We start from the raw sequence: 24,842 nt of genomic DNA on the forward strand, positions 1-24,842 counted from the left end.
GATGGTCCAAAACCTGTTACACCACTTGGACACATATAAGTCTATGTGGCTAAACGGGCTCCACTCAAGAGTAGTGAGGGAGCTGGTGGAAGTGCTCACTGAGCCACTTCCAACCATTTACTTGCAGTCCCGATTTAATACAGGAAGTCCCAGTGACTGGAAGTTAGCAAATGCGACACTCTTCTACAGGAAGAGCTGGAAGGAGGATCTGGGGAAGGCTATTGAGCAGAACATCTAGTGTGCACGTACAGGACAACCAGGGGACCAGGCATGGTCAGCATGGGTTCATGAAAGGCAGGTTTGGCTTGACTGATCTAATCTCCTCCTATGACAAGGTGACCCACTTGGTGGGCAAGCAAAAGGATATGGATATTGCCTGCCTGGACTTAGTAGAGCTTTTGACAGTTTCTCACAGAATTCTCATGGAGAAACTGGTTGTGCATGGCTTGGACAGGTGTACTGCTCACTGCGTAAAAACTTGGCTGAAAGACACAGGAAAAAATGAAGTCTTCCCAAAGCTTTCCAGTGGTGAAAATGGAATTGGCCCACTGTAATGAGAGACACAACTGCAAATTTGACATTCATATTTCCCTCAGTTAATGGCATGATTTCATTTAATAACTTTCAGTTGTTTTAAGATACAAGTCCTTAGAGTTATAATTGTAAGCATGAAAATGCAGCTTTTCTTCTGAACAGCGTTGTCTTGTCCTCGATATTGGGATGGATTTTTTTTAACTCAGGCATGTACATTCATCATATTTAACAAATTTGGCATTGAGAATATACTCCTGTGTAACAGATCAGTCATATGTAGTTTGACTGCCATTTGTGAAGAATAACTTGATAATTCTTTTATTTTAGACATGGAGATTATATTAATTCAATTTCTTTTATAAATATATACATTACATTGAAGAAAACCATGCGTTTACTAGTAACTTATTTTAAAGTAACAATTTGAATAAGTTACCCAGTATACAGAAGCAGATGGCTTCAGGTGGAAACACTTCCTCTCACCTACTTAGAAATGGTTCTATAGATTTCTTTTTATCCTGGAAGGTTTAAGAGACTGAGGATCAGTAACAAAAAAGTTGTAGGTATTGACTTAGAGAATATGATGATTTTGAAGAAATCTGAGTGGAGCTGATTGATTTTGCTGAGGTATAGCAGAGTTACTAATACTATTTCTGTACCCATTTTGCAAGCAGAGAAGGCAGTGGTGATGTATATTTTTTTTGTTGTGGGTAAAGGCTAAAGAAGACAGCTGTCCTTCAACGTGGGGAATATTTTGTCCATTTCAGTATTACTAGCCCAGATTATTTACAAATTATCGTGCTTCAGAAATATATTCTTACTTTTTAATACCAGTCACTGGCAGAAATAATTTCTATGTATTATCACTTTTCAATTAATTATTTTTTTTATCTCTAATTATTTGTCAAGGAAATGTTTTGCCTGTCCACCTGTGGGCATACGTTAATAAAATAGCTATCTCCTGAAAGAAAACTGTTATTAACCCAAACGTCTGTCTCATTTAATTTATATAAAGACATGCCAAATTTAAGTTACAAATAAATGATCTTGGCCTGTGTTTAACGAAACTAGAAATAAATGACTGAAAATCACTTAATTGTGAATATGAATCCTAATTCATTCTGATGTACATGGAAGCACCTACAACAGGTATTTGAACTTGCCATTTTAGCAATATATGAAGATTCTAAAACATCCTGTGTTGCTAAAGGGATCTTTTTCTTTAAATTTAATGTCATATTTTGTACTAGCAGAATTAAAATAGCAGTTTCATTTGCAATACAGAAACCCTCCTCTGCTTTATCTGGCTATAATTTAGCTATTTAGTTGAGAGATTTTCAATTATACTAGACATTAGTTTCCACCATATTACTTATTAAGAGAATTAGTTTCAAATAACTACTTATAATAACCAAAAGGCCTGTGTTTTCATTATTTCCCCCAATCATCCTGTCAACAGGATATCTCCTTCTGCAATGGGAATTTGACTTTTTTTTTTTAGTGTTGAAAGAAAAATATGTTTTTGCACAGCTGTGTTTCTAGTAACCTTTATTTTAATTTCTGCTTATGTTTTCCTTCAGGCTATTTGCCTAGGAAGCTGGAAGAGGCTTTAAAAGCAAGTTATGTATGTGAGCAAGGGTGTTCAGACGCATTTTGATTCTCATTGGGATGGAAGTATTTATACCTTTCATGTCAAGCTAGTTTAGGCATTTAATTTCAATGGGCCAGAGAAAAAGCAGAAGCCTAAATTCCCTCTTAAGTTAAAAAAGAGATAGTAGCACAGTGTGCACGGGTGGAGGTGGCACTGGTTGAGGTAAATCCCTGATCAGCAAACAATGTCTTAGATTAAAATGTTTGAAAATTTTGGGGAAAACAAACAAAACACGAAAATAATGTAAACAGTCGATACGTGCTGCAGATGAACTGCATGTATTCAACCACAAGAGAGCAGTGTTATACCAGCTCTACGTTACAAGTCTGGAATTTAAAAGTCATTCTGCTTTGTTGGCATTAGGTCTAACAGCAAAATTGTAAACCCTTTACATTTTTCTCTTCTTAGTGCTATTCACTAAATTGCAGAGGTACATGCTTCTTACTAGTGTTATGATGAACTATACTTGATGAATAAAAAGTCAACACCAGGCCAGTTTATTCTCTCAATTTCCAAAATAAACCTACTACTTCATTTTCTAGGAGAAAAGACAGAAGATTTTATGTGGTGAGTTAGTTCCAGCAGTAGTCTTTTTCTGAAGACATATCCTTTCATATCCCACATAAAATGGCCTTTGGAGAAAATTTCTGTTTGTGGTGCAGCATGCATGTCATGAGCACTGCTATGGAACTCCAGAGATTTGTGTAATTAACTTTAAGGTGATTAACTTTAAGGTAATTCACTTTAAGGTGAAAATATGATGCTACTTACTGAATAACAGTCAAGGTGACCATGTGGCATAAAATTATACATTATTCTTTCAGATGAAAGATTATACTTTGCTCCTGTAAGCATGGACATTCTTTGTCACATGTAAACAATGATTTGAACAAGTTTAGGTGCCTTCATAAAGCCGAATAAGTGTATGTTTGCAGGGCCGGGCAAAGTTCATCCTTCAGTAATGCTTCTGCATTGGTGTTGACTTTATCAGGGTTGCTAGTGGGAGAAAAGGCAATATTTAGCTATGTATTTTTAAATAAGGAATATCTTGCCCATCCTATCACATTGAACAGTGGAGAACCTGTGTATTTAGGATCTCTGTTCTTGCCATCTGTGCTTCCTCTTTAGTACTCTGCATTTTACTTATGGAGAAAGCTAAAATAGATTGATTGTTCCCACTTCCCTGTTTTACTTTTTAGTTCTTACACCATAACACAGCAGCTGTATTTGCTGGGAGGCAGTTGCGACTGAGTAACAGCTGCTGGTGTATAAAGGAAATATAGGAAGAAGTTCAAAGTAAGCTTAATTTTATTTTCTTCATGTTATTGTTGCCTTATGGCTTTTTGATGCATGGTCACCTCTCAGTTTACAGCTATAAGTATGGTTTTGGATTCTACTACTGAAACGAGGAGGTTTTTAACCTTTAGAATACGGCTGGGGTTTTTTGTTTGGGTTTTGTTTGGTTTTGTTTGGTTGTTGTTCATGAATTCTGTTGTTTAGTACTTAATTTTGTCTGGCTGGTACTTTAGTCATCTTTTTCCATTATGCTTTTTCTAGTAGAAGTATTGCTTGACTTGCATACCATGTTTGACTGTCATCTACTGGGCTGGGCTTGATAAGCCAGCCTGTTTTTGTTATGTTCTCTCCTTGCTTGTGAGGAAGTGTTTCTGAATAGAGGTCAAGCTCAATGTTCTTGTTTTTAATTTGTGAAGTTAGGAGCTGCCTTACCAGCATGTACAGTGGGAAAGTAATCTGAAAGTCAGTATCTTGTGATAGCAAAAATAGCTGGTTTGAAGTTGTCCTTTGATTTGACTCAGGTGAAATGTGGAGTTTAACAACCCCTGTTCCTTATCTACCTGTTTGACCATTCAAATGTGGTGGGGGTTTTTTATCTGATTGTGTTTGCTTCTATCTTCTATTCCTCTCATAACATGCTGTCTGCATGTATATGAATTATGTCAAGGTTTTACTTGTTATGTTTCTGCAAGGTCTTTTTTTTTTTTTTTTTTTTTTAATAAAACCCCAAGAACTTCAGCAAATCTTCAGCAGCTTTATTTTTTTTCTCAGTAGTGGCATAGCCTTTAAGATTTGAAGAGTGCTTTGTATTTAGAACAATGAGGCTGTTAGTGAGACTCCTCTCTACTGAATAATCTGCTCCATAACCTAGCTTGTCACTGATACCATGGGTTTTGATGTTGAGTTAGAATTTTGAGGTCACAAATGAAAGACAGAAATATTAACATTAGCAAGATAAACAGGATTTGGGATATCATGCTTGTGCTTGTAAGCTCTTGGTGCTGTTGCTAGGAGAAGAGTATGTTAACAGTCCTCTAAGCTAGTAGCTGCCTGGGGAACCCACAGAAACTTGTGCTATTTCTACACATCTGTGCAAACTCAGTCTCTTTCTTCCCTGTACTCCCCTTTTCCTACTTCGTAGAGTAATAGAAGCTATGGAGGAAAGGTTGTTTGCGCCTTGAGCATAGGACCAAGTCCTCTCTCATTCTCCAGCATACAGGTCTCCTTATAGTAAAGAACTGGTAGCTTTGAAAAAAATGGTATGTGGACAGACCTTGGCTGACCACAACAATTGTGAATAGTTAACCTGATATGAATTGCAGATCATGAACATCATACCTGGCACTTTCATTTGGAAGTTATTACCATTCCATTACTTAAAACAAGAATCAGACTAATGAATTACACAGATTTCAGGAAAAGTGAAAAATATTCCAGAAAAGCAGGATCACTAACTACGACTAAAATTATTTTCTTGTGGAGGCATAAATTAAACTGTGCTTGCTAGAAAAAAAAAATAAAAATCTTTAAACTGTGGATGGTTAAGCAATTTGAATCTGGCTGAAGGACGTAACTGATCTCTGATGTTCACTCTGAATAAACCTCAGAGTAATAGAGAAATTCAGAAAATTATTGTACCATTTAAGTTCTCTTTTTAAGAAAAGTGGGGTAAACCAGGTCAATTAGTATGTATTCTAGGCAAAAAATCTGTATGATGGGATCCTATTGCAGATTTGAAAGCACTTAACAGGAGTGATCTCATGTAACTTTATTGGAAAATAGGTCTTTTAAATAATCTTCGTATAGCTGTAATAGTGTAAATTAAAATATAACACTCGTATTATCCACAAAGTAGACATCAAATGGATGTAGAACTGTAGGCAGATAAGAGTAACCACCAAAAGGGAGTATTTCTACTAGGTTTATAGAGAATGCTTCTAGGTTAATGCAGTTTCATGTTTTTAGTAATTGAATAAGTGGTAAAATTTGTGGATAATTAAAAACAGAAATTACATTGACAGAAAAAGAAATAATGAAGATGGGAATGATGGCACAAAGCCATAATGATAATGCCATAGTAGGTTAGGTTTTCAGAAAGAGAGTATGCTCTAGTACAGTCAGTTGGAAAGCTATAAAGGAGTCTTGTTGTCATGGTTTAAGACCAGTCAGCAACCCAGAAACCACACAGCTGTTCACTCGCTCCCCCTGCTTCCTCCCCCTGCTCGCAGAGGGATGGGGATGAGAATTGAAAAAATGTAACTTCCACGAGTTGAGATAAGAGCAGTCCAGTAACTAAGGTATAACACAAACCACTACTGCGAACACCAATGATAATAATGATAAAAGAAATAACAAGGGAAGAGAATACAACCGCTCACCAGCCACCGACCGAAACCCAGCCTGACCTGAGCAGTGATCTAACCCTACTGGGTAATTGCCTCCAGTTTATACACTGGGCATGACGTGCTGTGGTATGGAATACCTCTTTGGCTAGTTTGGGTCAGGTGTCCTGTCTCTGCTTCCTCCCTGCTTCCCCTCCTCCCTGGCAGAGCATGAGACTCACAGAGTCCTTGGTCAGAGTAAACATTACTGAGCAGCAACTAAAACCATCGGTGTTATCAGCGCTGTTCCCAGGCTGAAAGTCAAAACCACAGCACTGCACCAGCTACTAAGAAGGAGAAAAATGGCTGCTACTGCTGAACCCAGGACATTTGTTCAAATTTATAGGCTTTGCCTCTGTATTCTTTCAGAAACAGCACATCTGTTTGCAGTGACCTGATTCGTCTGTGAATGCATGAAGACGTGGAAAAAAAGGTACTAAAAGCCTTTTTCTCTGACAGAAACAATGCTAACCAGTAGCAGGAAGTAAAAACTAGGATAACTTACATTAGAGTGCATTTCAATAATGAGCATGACTTCCACAGTGAGAAGTGGTGACTCTTCATCATTTCTTCTCTGTAGTGGAACCCAAAGCTAGTTCTAGTGAACCACCACCAACAGAGTGACACAAAGCCAACAAAAAAATCCCTTACGGCTTCTGATATCTAGGTGATCAATGCTTATTAGCTGTAAAAGCTCAGGTCTCCGACACATCTATTGGGTGAATTTTCTAAGAGATTTTTGTTGTCTGATTCATCTTTTGACAACAGTGCCTTCTCTTCTATCCCCCTTACTTTATTTTCTGCAGAGAGGTTTGAAACTACATTTACTTTCTAATGTATTTGCCATAGGTTGTCTTACAAACAGTTCAGCTCTTGCTAAAGGCATTTGTTTTGCATTTCAAAAATACTTTCAGTTTCACAGAGGGAGGAGCCTGTGTTAGTCTTGAATGTGCAAACTTCTCGCTGATACTCAGAGCTTTAAGACAATTCCATACTCTCGTGGATCTCAGTAAAATTTAAGCTAATAGATAGGTTGTGCCAGCTGAAAAATGACATCTGCATTATTATATAAGATGTCCCTGAGAGCAATATAACACCCACAGGCAAAACATGAAGTTGTCAAGTAACTCAAGAGTGATAGTGTAAATTCTCCTTTTAAATCAACGATGCTGAGGTACCGAAAGAACTGCAGTTGTATTTGTGGAGGAGTGAAATTTTTCCTCAAAAAAACCCCAGCAAAATGTACTTTTTGTAGGTACTTAAAAGTTGATCAATTCACTTTTTCCACACAACCACAGAATTTTAGCTACTTTATCATGAAAATAAATGCTGTCTTTTCACATCTAGCTCTCTGCAGCATCTGTGGTGGTTTTCTTCTGGAGCTTTGAAGTAACATGAATCTGTTCTTAGATTATTTTGAAGACTTGTGGTAGGAGCAGCATTGGTGTCCCTTGTGGTGTCCTGATCTGTAACTAGAGAGCTCCAAAGTGTAACCACGGTGCAAATAAATAAATGAATTCCACCTTTATCTAGCATTTCCCATACAATATGGCTGTTGAGCCGCTAACAGTCAAAATGCCACATCATGTTGTTAGTGGTTTATATTTCAAAGCCTGCAAACACGTAGGCCAAAGTTGTGGAACTATTCAGAAGAAAATGAAGGCTGTTGGTAATACGAGGTTATATTGTGATATGTTTAGGTCTTGAACAGATGGAGGATTTCGTGAAAGGCAGATGAAGACCTGGCACTTTTCCTACATGCCTTCCTAAGCAAACATCAATGGTAATATTTTTAACTATGAATCTTTAAAACTGTGAAACTGAAATGTATCCAGTAAGTCTTGAAAAAAAACCAAAACAACACAACTTAGGTTTCATACCATTGGAAAATATGCTTAATAAAAAGGGTGACAGAAACTGAAGCTTACCTTTTTTATTACAATAAAACCTCCATAGTTTTAACTCAGGTGAACTCAGAAATTACCACAGAAGACAGAAAATAAAGACATTTTTCTTGTTGACTCTGTCTCTGAATCTACCATATGTTTTAGTACTTTCTATTTTCTTTGGATTTTGATTGCCTGAAGTGACTAGCCGAGAGGTTGTCTCCAGATATTAGTAGGTCCTGCTATAGAAAAAAGGCTGAGCATCGTGTGCATGTGTGTGCATGTGCATACATGAACATGTGTGCAGGTGTAGCTCTCGTTTTTTCTTTTTGGTAGCTGTACTTTTTTCATAAATACGCTTATATAGGGGTTAAGCTCATTGGAATCCTCTGCACATATGAATGAAAATTCTGGATTTGGAATGTAACAGCTGCTGGCCTGCACAAGTAGGTCATTGTTGATTTAAGCCTTATTTTTTATCTAATATCATGAGTTCAGTAACATTTATTTGTACCCATATATTTTCTGTTTGTTCATATAAATGTTCAATCTTCTTTTAAATTTTACCGTGTGGTTAAAAGTTACTGTACTCTTGTAGCAGCAACTCCACTTGTATTGCTTTGCTTTGTTTTACCCATGTTTTCGTTTGCGAAAACCAGAAGCTTTCAATCTGCCCAAATCTTTTTGATAGGTGACACTAATAAAGCTACAGCCTTCATCCCCTGTGTCTCCTTTCTGGAAGTTTTTTCATGATTCAAATTACTTTTTGCCACCCTTCTTCACACTTCCCACTCTTACACTTGCACGTTCTAGGGAGGGGTGATTAGTCTAAAAATGATGGCATAGAATTTATCTCTGAGTGGAAGGAGAGGTGAAGATAATATGAATTCTAATACTCCATTTTAGTTACAACTTTTTATGACACCCAGGTCCCCTTCCTAATGTAGCACACTATAGTTATGAGCCCTGTAGCATATAGGGGACTCACCTCTTCTCCCTAAAGTGCATTACTGTAAAATTATCTGGCATGAAATTCATCTGCTGTTGTGCAACTCAGTTCCTTGTGTGTTTAGGTCTATGTCGCTCCGCATAGACACCCAAGGTAGCTCTTAGGAAGTGGTGCTGCTGGTAGCAAAATTCAGTTGTCATAGATGGAGCTGTTGCATGACGCTTAGTAAAACTGCCTGAGACGCAAACAAGATCATGCTGTAGTAAGGTGATCCATTGTTTTCAGAGGCAAAGCCAAATTAGGCCCTTTCTTCTCTATCCTGTGGTTCATTTTCTGTCCGTCTCTAAATAGCTGTTTCAGACTCTACTGTACACAAGATCACTGAAAAAGCAAGAGGTGTTAAGAGTGGAGTACCGTAAACCTACCTTGTCTCTTAAAGCCACTATATTTTGTAACTACACCCATGTTAGATCTGAGAGGATTAGACTCTGTTGGATGGTGGAGAGACCCTGTTTTCTTCACCTGTAGGAAAAGGAGTTATTTTTCACATGCATATTATACTGCTGCTTAATGAAGTTATACTTCCAGATTCTCCACATGAGCTTTAAATCACAGTTAAGTCTTTGTCCAGGACAAAAAAAAGAAAAAAAAAACACCACCAAAACAAAACCATCATATTAATTCGGCTGTTCAGGGATTCATTTCAACTTACTAGTCTACACTATTTGTTTTGAACCACCATACATCAACATCCATGCAGACAGTGCATGTGCAGAGCAGGAAAATGTATTCACAGAATCATAGAATAGTTAGGGTTGGAAAGGACCTTAAGATCACCTAGTTCCAGCCCTCTGCCATGGGCAGGGACACCTCACACTAAACCACATCACATGTCACCTAAGACTCTGTCCAACCTGCCCTTGGACACCACCAGGGATGGAGCATTTACCACCTCTTTGGGCAACCTGTTCCAGTGTCTCACAACCCTCACAGTAAAGAACTTCCCTTGTTTAAGTTTAAACCCATTACCTCTTGTCCTGTCACTACATGACAAATGAAGAGTCCCTCTCTGGCATCCTTGCAGGCCCCCTTCAGATACTGGAAGGCTGCTATGAGGTCCCCACACAGCCTTCTCTTCTCCAGGCTGAACAGCCCCAGCTTTCTCAGACTGTCTTCATATAGGAGGTGCTCCAGTCCCCTGATCATCCTTGTGGCCCTTCTCTGGATTTGCCCCATGTATTTTTTATGTTGAGGACACCAGAACTGCACACAATACTCCATGTGAGGTCTCAAGAGAGCAGAGTAGAGGGGCAGGATCACCTCCTTCGACCTGCTGCATGCTCCTTTTGATGCAGCCCAGGATACGGTTGGCTTTCTGGGCTGTGAGCGCACACTGCAGCCAGCTCATGTTCATTTTCTCATCAATCAACACCCCCAAGTCCTTCTCTGCAGGGCTGCTCTGAATCTCTTCTCTGCCCAACCTGTAGCTGTGCCTGGGATTGCTCTGACCCAGGTGTAGGACCTTGCACTTGGCTTGGTTGAACTTCATAAGGTTGGCATCAGCCCACCTCACAAGCATGTCAAGGTCCCTCTGGATGCCATTCCTTCTCTCCAGTGTACCAAACCAACCACACAGCTTGGTGTCATCGGCAAACTTGCTGAGGGCGCACTCAATCCCACTGTCCATGTCACCGACAAAAATGTTGAACAAGACTGGTCCCAACACCGATCCCTGAGGGACACCACTCGTTACTGGTCTCCAACCGGACACTGAGCCACTGACCACAACTCTTTGTGTGTGGCCATCCAGCCAGTTCTTTATCCAATGAGTGGTCCATCAATCAAATTGACATCTCTCCAATTTAGAGACAAGGATGTTGTGTGGGACAGTGTTGAACGCTTCGCCCAAGTCCTGCTAGATGATGTCAATTGCTTTGCCCCTCTCCAGCAGTTCTGTGGCCCTATCATAGAAGGCCACCAAATTGGTCAGGCAGGATTTCCCCTTAGTGAAGCCATGCTGGCTGTCACCAAGCACCTTGTTGTTTTTCATGTGCCTTAGGAGGCCTTCCAGGAGAATGTTCTCCAAGAATTTGCCAGGCACAGAGGTGAGACTGACTGGTCTGCAGTTTCCTGGGTCATCCATCTTCCCCTTCTTGAAAATGGGGGTTATATTTCCCTTTTTCCAGTTGGGAACTTCACCTGACTGCTGTGATTTTTCAAGTATGATGGACAGTGGCTTAGCAACTTCATTTGCCTGCTCCTTCAGGACCCACAGATGGATTTCATCAGGTCCCATGGACTTATGCATGTTCAGGTTCTTAAGATGATCTTAGGCCCACTGTAGGACAGAATCAGGTTCAAGGTCTTCATTTTCACAGTCCCTGCATATGCCTTCCAAGACTTGGGTGGTGTGGTCAGAGCATTTGCCAGTGAAGACCGAGGCAAAGAAGTCATCGAGAATCTTAGCTTTCTCCATATCCAGGGTAGCCAGTTCTCCTGATATCTTTCAGAGAGGGCCCACGCTGTCCTTAGTCTGTCTCTTGTTTGCTACATACCTATAGAAGCTCTTCCTTCAACCAGCAGTCTTGGGTCCCCCTGCCCTCTAAGGCTTTATCCATGGAACCTTACTAATCAGGTTCCTGAAGAGGCCAAAGTTTGCTGTCTTGAAGTCCAGGGCAGTGGGCTTGCTGCATGCTCTTCTCACTGTCCTGACAATCTCAAACTCAACTACTTCATGAGCCAAGGCTTCCCTGGAGTGTCACACTTCCAACCAGCCCCTCCCTGTTGGTGAGCACGAGGTCAAGCACGGCACGTCTCCTTGTTGGCTCCTCTATCACTTGCAAGAGCACGTTGTCTTCCACACAATTGAAGAACCTCCTGGATTGCTTGTGCCAGGCAGTACTGTCCTTCCAACAGGTATCAGGATGGTTGAAGTACCCCATGAAGACAAGAGCCTGCAAGCGTGATGCTGCTCCTATCTGTCTATAAAGCACTTCATCCACAGAGTCCTGATTAAGTGATCTATTACAGATTCCTTATGTCCCCCATCACTGTTCTCCCTCTGACCCTGACCCACAAGCTCTCTGTTGACCCGTCTCTAGACAAAGCTCCATTCTCTCTAGACTATCAGTAAAATAAATAGCTACTCCCCTTCCCTGTCCTGTCTTTCCTAAGAACCCTATAACCTTCCATTCCAACACTCCAGTCATAGAAGGCATTCCACCATATTTCTGTGATGCCAATGATATCAAATCCCCATAGATGTGCACACATCTCTAATTCTTCTTGTTTATTCACCATACTATGGGCATTTGTACAGAGGCATCTGAGCTGAGCTCCAAATGAAGTTGACTCATTGGCTGGAGCGGCTGAAATACCTCTGCATCACTCCAAGCATTTACTAAAGGTGCTGCTAACTGAATGGGAATGCTGGGATGGAATGATGCCCCCCTCCCACAAGACATCTAGTTTAAAGCTGACTTGACCAGTCTGACAAGCCTCCTACCAAAGCAGCTCTTCCCCTTGTCATACTGGCTCCATAGGCCTCCAGTAGACCTGGCCTCCCAAATCGAGACCCATGTTCTAAATAACCAAATCCCTGACTATGGCACCACTGTTCTAACCATTTATTAACCTCCCAAATCTGCCTAGTCTTTTTAAGGTACCCCGCCTTTGACCTGGAGGATTTATGAAAAAACTATCTGAGCCTCAGAGCCCCTACAGAGGCTCTGTAAGCTCCCCACCTCTCCCAGGACTCTGCAGTCTTTCTTGATGTTCTCCAGGTTATTGCTGTATCACCAGTGCTCACATGGACCACTAGAAATGGGTAAAAGTCAGTGTGACTTAATAGACCAGGCAACCTCACAGCAACATTCTTGATCCAAGGCCCTGCTAGGCAACACACATACCTTGAGACTGCGTCAGGCCAACAGATGCGTGCCTCTGTGCCCATCCAAGTAGAGCCACCTGCTACTATGACCCGCTCCTTTTTCCTGGCAGCACCAGCAGTGATCCTCTTTACTGGTAAATCAGCAGGATGTCTATTTGCTGAGGTGTGCGTTTCTTCCTTAACCCCCTGCAGAACTGCAAATCTGTCTGGGTGGCGACATCAGATATTGGAGGAAGTTACTTGCTTTTAATTGTCCTCTTCCTCCTTTTGTTATATTTTCCTTTTTTTTTTTTTTTTTTGTTTTTTGGGGTTTTTTTTGTGGGTTTTTTTTTCTTTTTTTTGTGGTTTTGTTGTTGCTGTTATTTGGTTGGTTGGTTGGTTTGGTTTGTCCTTTTTTTGGTGGTGTTTTTTTTTTTCTTTCCAACTCCCAGCTTCCTGGGATTAATGTCCTCCATCTTTTCTGTATGCACTATGGTGGACACCTGCAACCCCTGCACAGTTTGGGCATAGAGCAAGCAGTCCAGCTACCTCTCAGCTACCCTGACATCTTTCAGCTACGGACAGTATCCTGCAGCTCAGCCCCCGCTGCAGGAGGACTTCTACCCAGGTGCACTGAGTGCATTGCTCACCTCTGTAGGAAGCTTAATCCAGGTTTTGGTCGAGAAAGCAATGAGGTCACCCCTCAGTCTCCTTTTCTCTGAACTAGATGAGAGTCCTCAGCCGCTCCTCACAGGACATGCCTTCCAGCCCTGTCACCAGCTTTGTTGCTCTCCTCTGGAGGCATTCGAGGGCCTTCGTGTTCTTCTTAAATGGTGGCACCTAGAACTACACCCAGTACTCAAGGTGAGCCTGCACCAGCACTGATTACAGCAGAACAATCACCTCTTCCTCCGTTCTTCTCTTGGGTCGGTGGTATTTTGTTTTTGTTGTTACTGGCTCCCAGCTTCTTGGGTTATTGCCCTCCTCCTTCTCTGTAAGCGCTGTGGTGGACGCTTGTGGCCGCTGCCCAGCTCGGGCCTGGAGCAAGCAGCCCCGCTCCCTCTCGGCTCCCTGACACCTTTCCGCTACCGGCAGCGTCCCGCAGCTCAGCCCCTGCTGCAGGAAGGCCTCCACCGGGGCGCACGAGTGCAGCCCTGCCCGCTGTGCACCCTCGCCCCACGAGACCGGGGCAGGCCCGTTCTACACCCCGAGCCCCGCGCTGCAGCCTCCCCCCGCACGGGCTCTGTCCGGGGCAGCCCGAGCAGAGCCCCCAGGCCGGGACCGGGCCTGAGCCGAGCGCTCCCCGCCGCGGGATTTCCCCGCTCGGGGCGGGGCCGTCCCTCCTGGCCTGGCCCCGCCCCCCGTGAGTCCCCGCCCGCCTCGGAGGAGCGGCCGGCTCCTGGGCAAGGCCCGGCGGGGGCTCGGGGCTCCCTCGGGGGCTCTTGCCGCTCAGGCGCTTGGACGCTGCGTTTCCCCTCGCTCCGGGGTGCAGCCTCCTCTCTGGAGCTGCTCACTTCGGCACCTCTGTGCCCGGCAAGGTCCTGGAGCACGTTCTGCTGGGAAGCACGCGAGGCACGTGGAAAACAGCGCCGTGGTTGGTGACAGCCAGCACGGCTTCACTGCGGAGAGCCCTGTCTGACCCGTTTGGTGTCTGACCCATTTGGTGGCCTTCTCTGATGGGGCTGTAGAATACAGCTCTGCATGACAAGCTCCGACGTAGGTCTGAGGGGCTGTCTGCAGCCCCAAGGGAGGCCGGGCCCCCCCAACAGATCACTCAAGAAACAAGCCCATGGGAGAGCGACCAGCGGGCATTCTGCATTTCAAGGATTTGAACGAATGCGCTGGGGGGATTTGTTGCCAACGTCTAAATCTCTGCCAGTCCCTACACAGTACCCTCAGTGATACTGAGCTGAGGGTTTTAAAACTGTTCTCCACAACTGAGCCAGTTACTTGGTTTTCCGGAGTGTTGCAGGGGGAACCTGCGCAGTCCAAACGGTTTCAACTGAACTGGGATCAAATACTGAGCTACCAGGAACATGGAAGTAGGCAGCTGTCAGTGAAGGGTTGCATTCGAGTAGTAATACAAGAGGTAACCCCCCCAAACTAGACACGTGAATGTTAGTAAACACAATCAAGTATCTAAACACCCTGCGAAACAAACGCAGAAGAGAGCTCTGAAATTCGCCTTTCCAAGAAGACCTCACCATAAGCAGCGCAGTAGCAAATGCCACTTGGTGTATTGGTGAGGAATGGTGAGGAATGGTGAGGAAACCCTGTACGCGCTCTACGTTTCTGCAGAGCTCACACAGAGGGAACCAACTCCCTTTCTTTCACCTCTGGGCTCACCACAGTCAAATGACCGTACGTGGTATGAAAGCCTTTACTGGCACAGTCTGAACATACAGGTTAACTAACAGGGACACCCCGCAGCGGTGCCGCTCTGTGGCCGCCGTGCGCAGGGACATCCCCTGGGCCTCCTGGGCACAGGCCCTGCCCCAGGGCCCGCAGCCCCACGGCCTTTCTCCGAGGCGCGCTGGGTGAAGGGGCAGCGGCAGCGCTGCGCTGGGCGGGGCTGTGCGGGCCCCGTCACCCCCGTGTCATGGCGCCACCACCCGCCAGCGCAGCATCACAATGCTCTGGGGCGGGGTAAGGCCGCGTCCTCCCGTGTCCCGGTGCCAGAGTGCCCGGCGCTGCCACCGGGACAGGGCTGCAGCCTGCAGGCACCCGAGAGGAATCCTGCAGGCACCCGTGGAATTACTTGGAGGGGCAGAGCAGGGAAGACTGCCCGAAGCTGCTGGGGGTTCTGTGCTGCAATTCCGGCTCCGGAGGGGGCACACTCGCAGCTCATCGGATGGATGGAAATCCTGCTTCAGTCTTCGGGGAGATCGCCGCCCTCATCTTCTGGGGAGACAGTGGCAGTAGCCATAAGAAACAGGATCCACAGATGGGCCAGTGGCCTCCCCCCGTGCTTTGGAGCTCCCACTGCCAGGCACAGGAAGGAAGAGTTCTTGTCCCTAGGGGTGATCAGGCCAGCGGAATTTTGCTGTTGTTGGAAGCCCCTGAGATGGCTCCAGGTGGAGGCAGAAAAGGCAGTGCCAGTGTCCCCTTGTCCCCTCAGAGGCATAACCAGCCCGTGGACCAGGAGCCGGTCTTGCTCACATGCTCAGGGAGTAGCCGATCGCCAGCGCTGGGGTCAGGAAGGAATTTTCCCCCGGGGCAGATCGGTACTGGTCCCCGGGGGTTTTTTGCCTTCCTCTGAGCACTGAGCATGACCACTTGGCAGGGCTCCTCTGGTCCTGGTGCTCTGGGTTATCGCCTGGTGCTCGTGCTCCACGACGGTGGCCCTCGTGTCCTGCAGCTGGGGGGGGAAGGGCTTTTTTCTCCCCAGGCTGGACTAGCAAGTGTCCCCGGGTTTTTTGCCTCCTCCGCAGCCGAGCACAGCCCCTTCATGGGGCTCCTTTGGGCTATTGCAGCCCAAAGGCAGCGGCTCGTGCTCCACGCAGCCGGCCCTCGTGCCCCGCATCCGGGGGGAGGCAGCCTTCGGCACACCCAGGGTGGCCCCAGCGTGGCCCCGGGACTCGCTGCTGACCTCTGTAGCACTGAGCACCACCCCGTGTCAGGTCTTCCCCGGCCCATTCTGGCTGGGTTCTTGCACTGCTCTCGCACCACCACAGCACCACTCTGAAAGATTTAGAGAAAGAAAATATAACCTAAACTAAACTAGACTAAAATTAACTAAGTTAAGCTAAGCTAAGCTAACTTAAATTTGTTTATAAATAAATTTAATTTAATTCTTTTTAATTTTATTTACAAATTGATTTTACTCTTTTATTTATATTATTTTCTTTATTTTTATTCCTAAATAAATATTCTTTCCACCTGTAACCTTTCTGATTTGTGTCTTTGAAAGTGTTTTTGGTGCTGAAAACCCGTTGGCATTTCAGCTAAATAATGGTCTCATCATTATACAACTCCTTGTGAGTGCAGGAAATGGAATGGAACAGAACAGCTATGATATGCATATAGTTCTGCATGACAAGCTCTGACATAGATCTGAGGGTCTATCTGCAGTGCAGGTCCCAAGGGAGGCCAGTCCCGGGCATTTAGGCCTGTGAACACCCTCCGGACCCTGACAGAAGCAGACCTGCAGTCCTCATATACTCTCCTTTAGACATGTATGGGGTGCCACTGGAGAGAGAGGATTGGGCCAGACGGACTCCTGATGGAGTGGTGTTGTTCTCAGGCTCTTCTGGTTTGCTTCTTCAAAAGAAAGAACGCCGTCATTTTTAAAAACCAGTATTTGGGGAAAGGGTGGGGTTTGGAGTGGGTGGAAATCACAAGGAAATGAGCAGGTATTGCCCACATAAAAAATAAATTACAAACCATTTAGTTCAGGAGCACGTCCTGCTTCAGGCTGAGGGCTTGATCTTTGAGCCTCACTGATGTCAGATGCGATCTTTTGCTATCCTGTGGAAACCCAAATAAAACTGATGAACACAGAAGAGCTTCAAAAACCAGTTCATATGGGTTTTTTTTGCAAATCTGTTCAGATGCTCAAATGATCCAATCTGCATCTTCCACCCCCATCAGAAGGCACAGGCCTCCTTCCCACAAAGTGACAGAGCCAATGCCTGTGATGGGACATGATACCCATTCAATCCCTTCTGGTAGTGCAGGGCTGGGAAGAAACGTCATCCAGTACTTCCTCAGCACGTACCGTTAGGGAAAGAAGGAAGTAGGGAGAAAAAACCTGGAAGCTGGAAGAGAGCTACAGTGATCATCAAGTCCAACTGCTCGACCACTTTAGGGATGGCCAAAAGCTGAAGCATCTTATCAAGGGTGTTGTTCAGATGCCCCTGAAACACTGATGGGCATAGGGCACTGGTCACCTCTCTAAGAAGCTTGTTCCAGTTTTTGTCTACCTTGTAGGTAAAGAAATGCTTCCTAGTCGAACTGCCCCTGGTGCAGCTTTAAACCATTCCCACATGTCCTATCAAGGGATCCCAGCGAGAAAAGATCAGCACCTCTGTCTCCATTTCTGCTCTTTGGGAAGAGCTGTAGAAAGCAATGAGGTCAACCCTCAGTCTCCTTTTCTCTGAACTAGACAAGTTCTCAGCCGCTCCTCACAGGACATGCCTTCCAGCCCTGTCACCAGCTTTGTTGCTCTCCTCTGGAGGCATTCGAGGGCCTTCGTGTTCTTCTTAAATGGTGGCACCTAGAACTGCACCCAGTACTCAAGGTGAGCCTGCACCAGCACTGGTTACAGCAGAACAATCACCTCTTCCTCCGTTCTTCTCTTGGGTCGGTGATATTTTGTTTTTGTTGTTACTGGCTCCCAGCTTCCTGGGTTATTGCCCTCCTCCTTCTCTGTAAGCGCTGTGGTGGACGCTTGTGGCCGCTGCCCAGCTCGGGCCTGGAGCAAGCAGCCCCGCTCCCTCTCGGCTCCCTGACACCTTTCCGCTACCGGCAGCGTCCCGCAGCTCAGCCCCTGCTGCAGGAAGGCCTCCACCGGGGCGCACGAGTGCAGCCCTGCCCGCTGTGCACCCTCACCTCAGCAGACCAGGACAGGCACTCCGTACACCCAGAACCCCCCACTACACCCTCCCCGCTCCCGGGTTTTCCCCGCTCGGGGCGGGGCCGACCCTCCTGGCCCCGCCCCCTGTGAGTCCCCACTCGCCTCGGCGGAGCGGCCGGCTCCTGGGCAAGCCCCGTCGGGGGCTCTGGGTTTCCTCGGTGGCTGTCGCCTCTCGGGCTCTCGGACACTGCGTTTCCGCTCGCTCCGGGGTGCAGCCTCCTCTCCGGAGCTGCTCACTTCGGCCAATGACAGTTAGTGGCTAACGATGAGTGGCTTGAATCTGCCGCCGTCTCTCCTGGCACCGCCCCCTTTGAGTCAGGTGGTCGCGCCACATCCTGTCCTCAGCTCGGCCAAGTTACTCAGATGGATTTGGGAATAACCCTAAATCTGTTGTGGGAAATTGCGAATGATTTTCCAATGCTGACTGTGTAAAACTCCTGGAGAACCCATCACAAGTCCATCTATTTCTAGGGCAGATCTCGGAAGACCTTCATTCTGGGATCCATTCTGCAATTCATCTTGCAACCGGTGGACACACAAAAAACACTTCTTACTCTTGATTCTCAAGCGTGGTTTTAAGAAAGTAAATTTAAAATGTTGGCTAAGTAACACCGAATCAAAATGTATTTCCAGCTTCCATGTTCTGTTCAATTGTATTATTTTCACTACACAAAATACGTGTTTTTACTGAATAATTTGAGGTATAAAAGAATTCAGGCTTTAGAAATGTATCAAAGTGAAGAAGAGTCCCCACAGTGCCAATCTTCCATCAGCAATGACAACTGTTTCTCATTTAGAAATACAAAATACTTACCAGTGTAAAATGTCAATACTTCCCATATTTTTATTTGAACTTTGCAAGTTTCTGTCATGTTGTACATACATATAACATTATCTGCAACTGAGAAACAAGAAAATGGAGATTAAAACTGATTGATGATATTAAGAAGAACTAGTTACCAGAGCTGAAATAATAGTAAAAGAGAACTGCCTCTTTAAATATTTCAACAGGGAAACATTTTCTCTGGGGTTTGAAAAGCCTTCTACTACATTCATAAGGAGAAATACACAGAAATACTTTCCTTGCTGGTAACGCCATTTAAATTCCTGCAGCAAGGCTAAGGGTATAAATTTAGAGAAAAACTCTGGGAAACAGCGCACTAGGAAAGTGATTATCCTGTTGGTAGGAAGGAGCAATGGTGGCAGGATGGATGCAGCAGGACTTTTGCTGCATCATCAAACCAGAACGTCTTCTGCAAACTAAGGAGATTCTTTCAGTCAACTGCTTCTACCAAAGAACTCTGGACACTTCATTGTTTTTGTTTATTTTTTGTTTGTTTTTTTTTGTTTTGTTTTTATTAGTTGTCATTCTTCAACATGATGAATACTTACAGCAGTATGTTAAAAAAGATACAGTTAAGTCTCTTGGCATCACTGCATAGCAGTCACAGCATTTTCACACAATCTAGTGCTTCCTTTCAGAATGATGCATATGGCATATATACGCACATATGGGGGCTGCTTCTTGGTCCCAATGAAGTTGGTGGGACCAGTTTTTGGCCCATATTGTTGTATAAGGTATGTGAATATGTATATATAAAATGCTTTACAATAAACATGACATATACAATCTTGAATTCCAAGATAAGCAGAATATATTTTACATCCAAGTCAAACTTACGCTCCGCACTTTTATGTACCTAAAATATTGTATGGATTATAGAAACAAATAATATAATAATACTTTGCACCAATCAAAGTAATTTGGATACATATTTATGGCATGAAGCTTGCCTTGGGTTTGTATTTTGGAGTGGCTTTTTTGGATTTGAAGATCCTAATTCAATTTTCATTACTGATTTTTATGGGCCATTAGTGGGGGATTGTGGTGTCAAGAGGTGAATAGGTGTACTTTATGGACAACTCAGATGAGTGACTCAAAATATAAGGCTATAAACCTGAAGATTATAACTACTTGACTGTTTTTCCTTTCTGAGGAGAGTCCATTTGGAAGAGCTGGTATGCATTCTGTCTGTTTTGTTGGAAACTTTTAATAGCAATTTCAACCACAGATTGGAAAATCTGGTGAGATAGCTATGCAGTGTGAAACAGGCTCATCTCATTTACTGTGGTAGCAGCCTTCTCACTGATCATTTTTGGAGACTTACTTTCTTCATGAAAACCAGTAGTTTATACAAAAATAATTGACCCGTGTTGTAGATCAGGTTAGATACAACTGCAGATCATGCGGTTTGTTTGTTTGTGGTTATTTTTTTTCCTCCATAGACTCTATTTAATCTCAGCTACTTTTCTCTCCATTCTGTATTTCAAAGGTACGCATTTCCAATAGTCCCCCCACTTCGCTTTTATCTGGTGGTTGGAACATTGGCTCTTAAAAAAACAAAGGTTGGTAAAATCTTTAGCAAAAATACGTACGTATGCATCACTTTAACCAGACTAAAGTTTAACTTATCATCACTTTATTATTATTATTTTTGTTATTTATATGGAATTTGCTTCTTGGATAGTGTGAAATCTGCATTTTAAGTAACTAGGTTTTAATCAAATTACTTGTATGGGGCAAGCATTTCAAGCTCCTGTTTTTAGCAGTTTTCTGCTTCTTTCCTGATATGAAAAACCTACCCAGGTTTTAAAACTTCAGAATATTTTAGCTGCACTGTCCCGATAAGAAAGAAAAATAATTTACAAGGGCTTTATGTAAAGTGGCTAATAGGGCTAGCAAGACAGAAATCTGTATTATCTACATAGGCGTTTTTCTGTTATGTGGCTCTAGCATTCTGTTGGCATCCTGGGAAGAAATCCCAGTACAGACATGTTCTCCAAACTAGAGAATACCGAATATGTATCACGACAGTACATACTGAGCACCGGCGTTGTTGGGTTGGCTGTATCGGGTACGGTTTGGTTTCTGAAGGAAATCAGGTGGTAACATTCTGTATTACAGACCCTGGTGAACCTGGCTGTTAAGCATCTGCTGCCAGTGCCTAACTTTTCAGTGCACCTGACACAAACTGGCCCAGACCCAAACTTGAGTAATGGGTTTGGCTCACAAGTACAGAAGCATTTCTGGAGCCACACTGAACCTATTTCAAGCATTGCTTCGTTAGGGTGATTGAAATCTAGCCAAGTGTGTTCAGTGCACCAAAACACCCCCACAACCTGCTCATTTCAAGAGAAGCTTTTCAAAGTTGGGAAGTTTTAACTTGGTAAGCGCAGACTTGTAATGGGTCCTTGTAGGCTCTAATTATAGGTCTTAGTTTTATTGTAGCTGTTAACAGAACTTCATTTCTACCTAAGCTTTTCTGTTGGGCCAATTTTCTGGAAGCTTCTCAGAAACAGCTTAACATGTATCAAGAGCTTTTTATGCTGCTAGACACTAGGTTTGTTTAACAAAACTTCAGAAGGTTTAAAAAAGAAAATGGCTTCCATTTTTTAGTAAAAAGACAAAACAAGGGAAATTACATCCTTTCATATGTACTTAAGTGCTTCTGAGCAGCATTTTACACTGCTTGGATATCATCCTAATAATTGTCCTAAATCTGTCAGGAGAAGGCAAAATACACATAAAAAGCTTCAAAGTGGTAATGATTCCACCCCCACCATTAGGTGGTTAAAAAGACATTTATGCCCTGTAGTTAGAAATAATTTTATTCTACTACAACTCTGTCTCTTTGCTTGGCATGGTACTTGTTAATATGTGAGTCCCATTTAGAAGAGGGAGAAAGAAGAATGTTTTCTACTGCTGATAGCTTACAGAACAGTAGAGAAAAAAAAAAAATTGTTCTCAGGATGCTTTGTGTTCTCACAGTGACTTCCATCTTCCTGCTTCACTGGATTTCAGTCTCTTTCTCTAAAGATACATGGGCAATGAATAAGTAGAGTAAAACATTCTTTACGAAAACTTACTTATGCTTTTTATTTTCCTTTAAACATATGAGTCACCTTATAAGCACTTTGTCTAATCAAGTCAATATTCCCTGTAACTGAGAGAAATTATAGTGTGTTTCCCCTTGCATGCCTATGAGTAAATACTAATTTTCTCAAACACCAACTTAAATAGCTCTTTCTTTGTTGGTCTCTATCAGGTATTCACATCCAGATGTGACTATATGGCCGTATTTGCTAATTCTTCTGGAAAACAGCTATACAGGTTTGATGTACTGGGGCTTTACAACACCACCATACTTTACCTGAATGTAATTAATTTTTCTGGGGGCAGAGGAGAAGGGGACAATTGCTTTGGTGGAAGGCAGTAGTGTCTGAGAATACAATCTCACTGAAATGATGGAAGCTTAAGTAAAGTTTTATAAATAAAGACTATTCCAGCTGAGGTTGTTCATAGCATAGATAAGGCCATGGATCTTTCACAAGCACAAGACTATAGAAAATTCCTCAGCTGGTATGATTGTTAAGAGGGTTTTTCTTGATACTCAGACAACAACACATTTTTTTCCTTCATTGAGACTAATCTAAAAGTCAGTAGAACTATTTTTTTTAAATGAAAAGAAAAATGCAAATGCATTTTGATGCTGGCTATCTAAGGAAGGAATGTGGGGAAACATCTCTCAAGAAAACAATTGGACTCCAGGATTATTAGACTGTCATGCTTTGTAGATCACTAAACTATTTAATAAAAAATCAAGCTCTTGAATAAATGATCATCAGGTCGAACTGTTAAATTAAGTGGTGGTATTGCCATTTTTTGTTTTGCTTTGTTTTGTTTTTTAACTTAAAACTACAGGCTCTGTGAAGCTGTTGCCTAGGCCAAATGTGCAAGGTGCCATGGATTAAAACACTGACCCATATGGAATGTGTTTGAAGTTTTCAAGAAGTTATCCTGCCAGACTTCATTCCTTAATGACCTTTGATACACCTTGGGTAGTGGAAAGGCAGTTCAGAATCATATTTTGTGATCATATGATTTTGGCAGCTATCAGAAGATGAAGTATGCTAAAAGTTAAGGCTTTTATCCACAAACAATGGTGTATATTAATAAACTCTATACCATATTTACAAATGCTTTCTCTTGTATTAAAACTAACAGTATTCTGTTCACAGTGCCAATGTTTTTACAGGTAGCAATCCCACAGTACTCCAGTATTTTGGCATGGGAATCAGTAGCGCTTTGTATTTACAGAAAATGTACACATATGAATATAAACATGTTACTTGAAACAGTACTCAAAAGATAGATCTGTTTGTGTTTCAAAGGTTTAGACTGTACAACACCTTCCCTTTTGGTTGCGAGGGAATACTGTTCCTTGCAATGAGAAGATGACCATCTTTTATCCAAAGTGGCATAAAAATGATTACCAAAATGAGCCTTGTTACACTGGAGTCGTGTATACGGAGAGTAACTTCAGTCCAAGGTTTATAGATCTTGTTTAGTGCACAGAATACAAAAGTTAAAAAGGTTTTTGTTTTAATTACTAAAATAACCAGACTCTCTCTGCCCTCTGTGAGCTCTCACTCAGCCAGTGTCCTCTGGATGCTGAAGATGCTGGTGGTTTAATGTGCAGCCCAGCTGCCAGCTTGGAAAGCGTACAGTGCTCTGGGCCTATATACATATGTCACAGTATGACTCGTGGTAAATGACTATATAACCAAGAGTGCCTCTAGTTCCCCTGTTCTCTCAGGAGTCTTCCCTGCTTCATGGCAGCCATAACCAGCCCGGGTTCAGTACTGCTGACTGGGACTCTGCATTCAGGCAGTTCATAATCAGAAGCGATGAATGCCGTCAGGCATGCACAGAATGAAGAGAGGGGAGAGGAACGTGAAGGAGATCCAGAAGTGAACCCAGCAGAACCGCGGGCTTGTTCGTAATGACCCTTACAGCTTCTGCTTTGCCATTTCTTCCCTTTCCATGGTCTTGACAACAGGCTTCTAGCTCCCCCGGGTTTTGTTTGCTGCTGTGATCAAGACAGAGATAGCAGTGCTATGAAGAAAAGTGCAAAGCTGCCACTAAGGAGTCTCTTCTTCATTCAAAGTCTGTTCTTGGCTGCCAGTCACTTGACCTGAGTGGTCATTGTTCCTACTACTGCTGTGTTGCTTGTGGAGCAAACTCCTCCACTTGGCCTTATTCCTCCTGAGATGGTTTAGCATGTTTTCAGATAGGGGGGTATCGCCTGTAAACTGGGCCCACCTTTCAAAGAGTGGCTCTACGATGTACGTCATGAATCCTGGGGAAACACAAAAGACAGCAGGAGAGGAACAAATTAATCCCATGAGTGCACTACCCCACAGAATGTCTCAAGAGGATACAGCAATGTAAGTGGCAAAAGCCCTGACTAGAAGTAACAATAAAGCCACAAGCAGTCATCAGTTCCTTTTAAGATGCACAGCTTTTGACTAGCCCATATGACAAAATGTGGCTGTATGTGTATGTGTAACAATACAGTCTGTGAGAGACCGCATCCTTCTCTGAGGAGATTTCAGACTAGAAAGCAGCCAGTACTTAATCACACACCAGCTGCAATTTTTCTCCACAGATACTAGAATGGCCCCCTTTTTGCCTATACAGTGACTCCTTTGTTTTTCAATTGCTTGTTTGGCTTGGATAAGGTTTATTTTTTAATATTTTGTTTAGAATGTGAATTGTGACTCTTATGATACCTGCAGTTCTTATTGTTAAAACAACTAGATGGGGAGAAGTTTCTCTTTGAGCTTGTACCATTCTGAGAT

The 24,842-nt window shown here is 43.4% G+C and overlaps 1 protein-coding gene and 1 long non-coding RNA gene across 11 annotated transcripts in view; both read right to left on the bottom strand.

Moving 5' to 3' along the window:
- Window positions 1–16,394: 16,394 nt before the first annotated feature.
- Window positions 16,395–18,435, bottom strand: LOC136014319 (uncharacterized). Of its 4 annotated transcripts, none has more exons than XR_010612631.1 (3): window positions 18,243–18,435; window positions 16,949–17,032; window positions 16,395–16,825 (listed from the first exon to the last, which is right to left on the bottom strand). It is a non-coding gene; the product is annotated as an uncharacterized LOC136014319 (long non-coding RNA). The 4 variants fall into 4 exon arrangements; XR_010612628.1 differs by having other exon boundaries at window positions 16,949–17,786; XR_010612630.1 differs by lacking the exon at window positions 18,243–18,435 and adding an exon at window positions 18,116–18,147 and having other exon boundaries at window positions 16,949–17,786.
- Window positions 18,436–19,453: 1,018 nt separating this feature from the next.
- The window catches only part of PDE7B (phosphodiesterase 7B), a 174,711-nt gene continuing 169,322 nt past the window's right edge, over window positions 19,454–24,842 (bottom strand). For all 7 annotated transcript variants that reach the window (XM_065680808.1, XM_065680807.1, XM_065680804.1 and 4 more), the window contains one exon: window positions 19,454–24,340. In XM_065680808.1, the coding sequence (XP_065536880.1) occupies window positions 24,123–24,340 (218 nt within the window). In that variant the 3' untranslated portion in view covers window positions 19,454–24,122. The remainder of the gene's footprint in view (window positions 24,341–24,842) is intronic.

The sequence above is a fragment of the Lathamus discolor genome, chromosome 5 (genome assembly GCF_037157495.1).
Source record: "Lathamus discolor isolate bLatDis1 chromosome 5, bLatDis1.hap1, whole genome shotgun sequence".
Classification (NCBI taxonomy): domain Eukaryota; kingdom Metazoa; phylum Chordata; class Aves; order Psittaciformes; family Psittacidae; genus Lathamus; species Lathamus discolor.